Consider the following 8,724-nt stretch of genomic DNA (forward strand, 5'->3'; position numbering starts at 1 on the left):
CGGGAGAAGCCTGCACACACACACACACACACACACACACACACACACACACACACACACACACACACACACACACACACACACACACACATATATATACATACACATATACACATATATCCACACACAGATGATCATCTAAAACAGACTCAAACTTTATGTAATTATGTGATATACACAGGTTTCATACCTCTGATATTTTCCCCTGTAGAATCATTACTGGAGAATGCTGGGAAAAACTGTGGGGATAGAGAGAGAAAAATCTGATTAAAATAAATATCACCCCCCACCACCACTAACTAAAATACAGTCAGTTCAATGATCATGTCAGTATTAATGTGGGGAAAATTCATGGTGTTCAGAGTTGAGTTACGCAGCTGCTTTCGCATCTACCACTCCTCCAACAGATCTCTAAGGTCTTCCAGAGTTCCTTGCTGTCACCATAGAACCAAAGGCCAAGGTATGTTTTTGTGCTTTATATATCTAAATCTATACTGAAGAACAGTGGTCCCCAACACCTGGGTCAATTGGCACAGGACTGCACAAAAAGTATACATAACTTACATTATTTCTGTTTTATTTATTATCTGATTCTGAATGATGTTTTATTTTGGATATTTTCCGGATTCTTTCCACCACATCTGTCTACGTCTTACTTTTGATGCATGTCAAGATGCCTCGGTCACATGTCTTACCTACATCCGCTACCTTCTTAAAGGGGCTGCTCATAATACATTACCGCTAAAATGAAACCCCCAAGCTAACACAACGAACTAAAAACAACACAGTGGATACATGTTTATTATTATATTTAGAAAATACCAGTTTTTATGACGGTCGTATCATTTTGTTTTGTTGTATTTATCCGCCAGACATTAAATCCCGGTCTGTGAAAATATTGTCTGACATAAAACCGTGACGCAAAAAAGGTTGGGGACCGCTGCTGTAGAATTTTATGAAAAACTATGAAATTGTGTCATTCTTGAAGATTTCAATAACGAGGGCGCTGAGCTCACATGGAAAGGAATTGGTTGAAAAGAGTAAATGTTCGCTGTGAAACACCAAAATGTTCAATAAACATCCAAAATGAGAATAGGATAAAAAACCCAGACTAAAAATTCTCATTGAGCTCATTCTAAGGACAGGCTCCAACATGGACACACAAAAAATCTATAATATTAGGGTGGATGGTAAAAATCATAGAAACCAAATGTTTTGCTACATTGAAAATTGCCACAAACACCTTTGCACTTAAGTCTCCATGAGGATGTCCAGATAAGAATGGCTTGAGTTTCCCATTCCTTTCAGTGTTTCTTTATCATATCATTGTAAGGAGGTGTTCATCGCTATGCTGGTTGTCCTGTTCTGAACAAAACGTGTATTTCTCTCACGCTGTTTGCGTAGCCTTAGTCCTTAATTAATTTTGTAGCGTTTCACTGTGTTACTCTACAAGGTGGATCTCGTTCATAATGATAATAAAAAGCTAAAAAATGGAACAAATTGTCTTTAACAGCAGAAACATATGAGGTAAAAGACAGCTGCGGGTTTGTTTACTGTACTGGTGACATTTCAGCAGGACCTTAATTTCACTGAAAAATCACAAACGATCATCTACCAAACTACAGCCACCACAGCTAATCCACATTTTTAGTAGGTTTCCCAGTCAATAGGATTCAGATGAAACATAATACCATGAGAGTGCAATGTCAGGAGAAAAGTAGAACTGAACAGGAACTGATCACATTTGCAGAATCATCGCTGTGACCATGAGCTGGATGAATCATAAGGTGTGAACCGTTTAGCAGAAGAAACGCTGAGAATGACAGTGTAAACAGGAAGCCTTGCCTAATGTACTTCCTGCGATCAAAGATAACACTGAGGAGTCCAATAACACTGTGGAAGTCATAGCTTAGTAGTTATCATATAAGAAAGGCTATGAGATCAAATCCCATCCACACCAAGCTGCCGCTCATAGGCCCCTGAGCAAGGCCCTTAACCCCATAGCTGCTCAGTTGTGTGAATGAGATAAATGTAAGCCGCTCTGGATAAGGAGGGCATCTAACAAAATGTCGTAAATGTAAATGCAAAAATACGTTCCACACCCCCAAAATGGCATAATATGTCGCTTGCTGATGGACTTGATTGTGGGTTAAGATGTTAGATCAGATGGAGTTAAAATCTCAGCATCACCAAGCAACCACTGCTGGGCCCTGGAGTCAGGCTCTTAACCCCCACCTGTTAAGTTGTATTTAAAAAATGAGATAATTGTAAGTCGCTTTGGATAAGGGAAAATGAGAAATGAAGACATAGTAATGTAATGCCTGAGCTACATGAAGGTACTCTTTTGGGAAGGCCAAACCCAGAGAACCCATGGTGAAGAAGATCACCAATATATTTGTAGTAGAAATTATCACATTCATCTCTAGTTGAATTAAACCAAACAGCTTCAAGACTCTTTGGAAGCACAGAGAATAGCACTTGATCCAGCAACAGTTTATTATCATATTTAATATCATGCCGAGAGAGTGATTCATCTACAACTTCATAAAGCCATGAAATTTCAATTCTAAATCTAAATTTAGGTCATGTAATTGGGTAATGAAACATGGGTGTGCTCTCTCTCAGGAGATTCAACAGATTCAAAAGTTGATTTATTGCCATGACAAATATGGACATTTGTATTGCCGTTTGTATTTCTCTCTCTTTCTATCTATCTTTCTTTCTGTTTCTTTCCATCATTCTCAGCATGATAACATTTCTGCATAACAATTGTGACCAAGTTCAAAAAGAGTTGAACACACACACACACACACACACACACACACACACACACACACACACACACACACACACACACACACTTTTTCAAACTCACACCACAGAGATCACAGTATGGTGGGGAGTGAACAGTCAAACAGAGGCACTGAAAGTAACACATAACAGATAAGAACAAAAATAGCATTTAGGGTGTAACTCTGCAAAATAAAGAAAGACATACACCACACTCATATACACACAAATATAGACACACATATTCAAATTTACACACACTCCAGTTGTATATAAATGTGTCGTACCCTCAGAGACGGATATCCCGTGATGCCGAATCTAATACACGCTTCTCGGTTGTTCTCATTGGCACAATCGATTGCCGCCAAATGCACCGCCAACTTCCACTCTGCACAGGAACAAGAGAAAAGTGAGAGAAAGGAGACAAAGAAAACAGGAGAGGAAACAGAACAAAGTGGAAAGGAAAAGAGGAAATAAAGTGGTGAAAGAAAGAGGAAAGAGATGAGAAAAGCAAAAGAGAGAAAAAGAAAGCAAAAACAAACAAAAGAATAAAAAAAGAAGCAATTAGAAGAACAAAGAAGAGAAAGAAAAAAATTTATTAATTAGACAGGTGGTTAAAGATAAATCAATAAATTGAAAAAGAGAAAAGAAAAACATTAAATAGGAAGAAAGTGAGGAAAGAATAAGGAAGGAGAAGAAAAAAAAGACAAAAGTCAGGAAGCAAAATGAAATAGAGCAGGGACAGAAAGAAAGATAATGAGAGACGGGAATAAGAAAATGAGCAAAAAAAAGAGAGGAACAATAAATGAACAAGAAACAGATAACAAATGAAAACAGAAAGAGTAATGAGAGAAAACAGAATAAATAAAGAGAAAGAGAAAGAAATGAAGAAAGAAAGAAAGAAAGAAAGAAAGAAAGAAAGAAAGAAAGAAAGAAAGAAAGAAAGAAAGAAAGAAAGAAAGAAAGAAAGAAAGAAAGCGAAAAAAGAGAGAGAGAGAGAGAGAGAGAGAGAGAGAGAGAGAGAGAGAGAGAGAAAAGATAAAAAGAAAGGAAGGGAAGAGTGTGGATAAAAAAAAGTGGATAAGTAGCATAACGAGAAACAAACACTAATTAGTGAAAGTGAAATGTAAAAATACTGTAAAAAGCTTTGTGTGTGTGTGTGTGGGGGGGAGAGTGTAGGTTTGAGTACGTGTGTAAATGTCAGTGTGTGTGAGCATGTCGACATGAACACACTCGTCAGTCTGTGATCTAAAATAAGAGTGTAAATGTAAATACATACAAAATCATTATAAACTCACCACTAACATTTCTAAAAAACTGTTACTATAGCAACCGAAATTACTTCATCAATGACAAATCTTAACAATAGTTAATGCCTAACTTCATGATCCAATCTAAAATAATCTAATCTATTCCGATTACACCCTGGTTGTGCTGCTGCTGAGCTCCGCACTCTGATTGGTCAGGATCTGCCTGATTCATCCCAACACCCTCTCGATGGAGATCTCTTTAATTGGAGACACTCTGTGAAGATGATTCCACATCAACAGCCTCAAATTCCATGAAATTATTGAGCAACATAAGAACGTTATGGATGGATTTGGACTGTAATTGATATCAACAGTCTGCTATAATGGTTTAGGACCACAGGTTGTTTATTCTATCATCCGGTTTGTCTAAAGGTTTCTTCCTTGTATTATCCTGGAGAGATTTTTTTCCCACCACAGGCTTGCTCATTAGGGACAAACATACAATTATAAGGAACAAACTCAATAAAATACAGTCTTTTATCTGTGTAAGGATGTTTTAAGACAATGTCCATTGTTAAAATCCCTATACAAATTAAAATAAATTGAAAATTTAATTGCATCTAAATTTTAATAAAATATCCTACAGCACTAAACCAACATGCAGTCTATAATCAACTCTTATTATAATATAAAAAAACTAATACAACATTTTTATAAACAGCAACAGATACACAGAAGATGATAATAATAATAATAATAATAATAATAAGAAGAAGAAGAAGAAGAAGAAGAAGAAAAAAGAAGAGGAAGAAGAAGAAGGAGAGGAAGAGAAGAAAAAGAAGAAAAACTAATCATGAGGTTTTTATTAATAAAAATAAATATTAAATGCAGAGTAAAGGTGTGTGAGAGAGAAAGAGAGAGAGCGCGCGCACGCACGTGTGTACTGAGCGCGTAGCCTGTATATACTGTACAAAATATATTAAACTTTCTGTCCGTGTGTGTGTGTGTGTGTGTGTGTGTGTGTGTGTTCCAGACCTTTAATATCCAGTGCCAGTTTCTTCCACGCGGGTGAGAAGGCGACGCAATGTCCGCACCAGGTGGCGTAAAACTCGAGCAGCGTTGCAGTCGGAGACCCGAACAGAACCGAATCCACGGTGTCGGGAGTCAAGATGGCGACCTGGTCCGCGTCTGTGTACAAACCTGCCCGAACCGCGCCGCTGCCCACGAGCACGCAGCACAGCACCGCGCGCACCGCCGCCGCCGCCACCCCGCACATTCTCCAGCGCCTGAGAGACGTGGCGGGGCAAGCGCGCGCCGCCATTTCTGCCCTTTCACTCTCTCTCTCTCTCTCTCTCTCTCTCTCTCTCTCTCTCTCTCTCTCTCTCCCTCTCTCGATCCTCACACACTCACACACAGAATACTGGAAACTCCAGCACTCTGTCTCTTCCTCTGTTCCCTCCTACTCTCTCTCTCTCTCTCTTTCTCTCCCTCTCTCGGTTTTACTCCGTATCAATCCACACTGATTAAACCAATCATCCAAGCAATCAAACAATTATCCAATCAATCAATCAATCAATCAATCAATCACCCCCACAATAAGTTACTCATTAATGCCAGTCATTAGCTACATTATAACACAATATTAACCCTAATTCATAAATGTGTTATTATATATGCATTACACAATAATTGTCACACATGACGCTAGTTACTTCAGCCTTCTCACCGTGCCTCCATCCTGCATCATAAACACCTGTAACCACATCATCATACAGTTACAGCTCCATTCAGCTGCTGTAAAGATCTCCTGAGGGCCTAGAGCTCCATGGAGTATTGTGTGGTGTACACTCTCTCTCTCTCTCTCTCTCTCTCTCTCTCTCTCTCTCTCTCTCTCTCTCTCTCTCTCTCTCATAACTATTTATTAAACACATTGTACATCTAATGAGTTGTACATAAACTGAACATGAGGCATAATTTGGATCAATTCTGTCAGTGTTTCTCTGCAAACATCAATGAGAGCTGTGAGAGCTGGTAAGTGACCGTAGTGTTTGGTGATAATCCACAGCTAGTTGTGAGGAGGTACACCATTTTAATGCTCTCTGCTTCATCTCAGGCTGTTGTTCACCTCCACATTGCGCAGTAACATCCTGTAACACACACCCAGCCCTGGATCGTGGGCTTTTTTGAACCCCATTTCAGTCCCCATTTGCTGTTATAATAACCTCCACTCTTCTGGGAAGATGTTCCACAAGATTTTAGGGTGTGTTTGTGGAGATTTGTGATCATTAAACAACAAGGCTGTTAGTAAAGCAAAGTACTGGTGTAGGTGAGGTGATGTGAGGCGGCCTGGGGTTTAGTAATGAATTACATTCAACCCAAAGGTGTTTAATAGGGTTGAGGGGGCAGAGCTCTACAGCAGGAGATCTTCCACTCCAACTCATGTAAAGCATATTTTCATGGAGCTCGTTTTGTGCTGGAACAGGTTTAAATCTCTTAGTTCATTTGTTAAACAAAAAGACAGAGCTTATGATCTCCCCATTGTCAAATATTTACACATTACTTTCCACACACACAAACACACACACACACACACACACACACACACACACACACACACACACACACACACACACACACACACACACACACACACACACACACACACACTACTCTGTAAACAGAGAACAGCCACGTACTGCTGTTTTATTATGCAAGTCTGAAAGCACACGATTCCTTCAAGCTCTTTCATGAGAAAGTGATTTACAATTGTACAATTCTTACATGTTGTGGTTCCATCCATCCTAAATTTATTTCTGAGGACTTGATAACGCATTCCGAAAATGCATTTAGTGTTATTTCTGAATTCCAGATTTAACTCTAATCAAATACATAATCTCAGTTTAATCTCGTCAATTCTGTAATCCTGATCGAATTTATCCCAGTTCTGAAATTCAATTTAATTTCAAATCATTTCTGAAATCCAGAATTCAATAAGTGCCATTTAGTGTCATTGTTTCATTCATGTAACGTAATTTCTGTAATCCCCACTCTGACATTTATCCGCACAATTTTGAACCTGGATTATGTTACCCACGTTACAATAAACAGCTTGTACACCCACATCGAACTTCAGACCCAACACAAAAACACTGATTCAGAGCATTTCCTAAAAACAAAACTGTTTACTCCAGACTGGACTTTACTCCTCACATTCCCACTGTAGTATGAAAGGAAATGTATTTTAGATGCAGCCCACAGCAGAGAGGATTTTCTTACTTACTTTTTGTTTTTTACTATATTATAATAATGCATAATAATATAAGATAATTAAATAAAACAATCAAATTATATTTAACAAAGAATAAAACTAAAATTTTATTTAATTTCAGTTTTGCCACTTAAAAGTGACTGATTATAAATATATTGTATATATACACACAAATTATACAGTATATTGTATATGTAAATGATGTTTGTGATACAAATGTTATGATTTATATCTGCTATATTAAAATGATTATAATTTATTTCTATATCTTTATACAAAGAAACATTTAGATTGTTATTTATATTTGTAAATAGATGTTGAGGTTAAATGGATATATATATATATATATATACACACATACATACATATAAATAAAATAGTTTTTGCTCTGCTTCAGAAGTTCAGTTCGACTTTGTTCCTTGCTGCATGTCTTTTCAGGTTAAGTCAATATGCGTGTGTGATTGTCCGCTTGTTTATCGATCCAAAAAGTCAACAATTCTTTAAGCATTAAAATAAATTAAAAAAAATTTGGAAATGGTAATTTTTATTTCACCTTCAGATATGAAAGAGAGAAGGAGAAAGAAGAAAAGAGAGATCGGCAGATACTCATCTGGTGAATAAATTAAACAGAACTTTTATAAGAGCAAGATGAAGCCATAGACTTCTGCCACACACACACACACACACACACACACACACAGAGCGAGAGAGAGAGCGAGAGAGCGAAAGCGAGAGCTTCCACATCAGGAGAACGTTCTCCTAGTCACTAGGAGACGCTGTGCTCTCAGGATGTCTGCTTGTTAGTACAGGTGGGGTGTTTATAGCATTCACAGAGAGCGGTTGTTTTACAACTGGTAGACAACCAAAATTTAAAATCAGAGAAGCACTGAACACCCTAATACACCCGTTACTATAGAAACTGCAATATACTAGATGAAAAAGAGTGCATTATATTAAACAGGAAGTTTATGCTAAAAAACCCTCCAATGTGGCTGAATGAAAACAATTCTGTAAGGAAAGAATGGGCCAAAATTCCTTCACGGAGATGTGAAAGACTCATTGCCAGTTATCGCAAGCGTTCGATTCCACCGCCAAAGGTCTCACAACCAGTTATTAACCATTGACCTTTTCACATAAAACCAGACAGGTTCGGACAGCTTTTTTTCCTTCTTAATAATTTAGGAATATTAATGATTTCAAACTGCACTTGGTATTTACTTGGGTTATCTTTGTGTAAAATTTTCATTTGCTTGTTGTTCTAAATGATTTAAGTGTGGCAAATATGCAAAAAAAAAAAAAAAAAAAAAAAAAAAAAAAAAAAGACAAATTATAGAGATTTAATCAACAATCATCATCACTTTTAACCAATCATGGCCCAGAATTCATTAGTCACGATGACGTGTAACATTTTTGGAA

At 37.5% G+C, this 8,724-nt stretch overlaps 1 protein-coding gene across 1 annotated transcript in view; it reads right to left on the reverse strand.

Annotated features, from left to right (window-relative positions):
* The window catches only part of qsox1 (quiescin Q6 sulfhydryl oxidase 1), a 14,979-nt gene extending 9,500 nt beyond the window's left edge, over positions 1-5,479 (reverse strand). The window contains exons 1-4 of the mRNA XM_083555221.1: positions 5,076-5,479; positions 3,078-3,178; positions 191-239; positions 1-10 (exon numbers count right to left, since the gene is read on the reverse strand). The exon at positions 1-10 is cut by the window's left edge and continues 93 nt beyond it. Coding sequence (XP_083411347.1) covers positions 1-10; positions 191-239; positions 3,078-3,178; positions 5,076-5,361 — 446 coding nt within the window. The 5' untranslated portion in view covers positions 5,362-5,479. The remainder of the gene's footprint in view (positions 11-190; positions 240-3,077; positions 3,179-5,075) is intronic.
* Positions 5,480-8,724: the final 3,245 nt, after the last annotated feature.

This window comes from Silurus aristotelis (assembly GCF_946808225.1).
Source record: "Silurus aristotelis genome assembly, chromosome: 11".
Lineage (NCBI taxonomy): Eukaryota > Metazoa > Chordata > Actinopteri > Siluriformes > Siluridae > Silurus > Silurus aristotelis.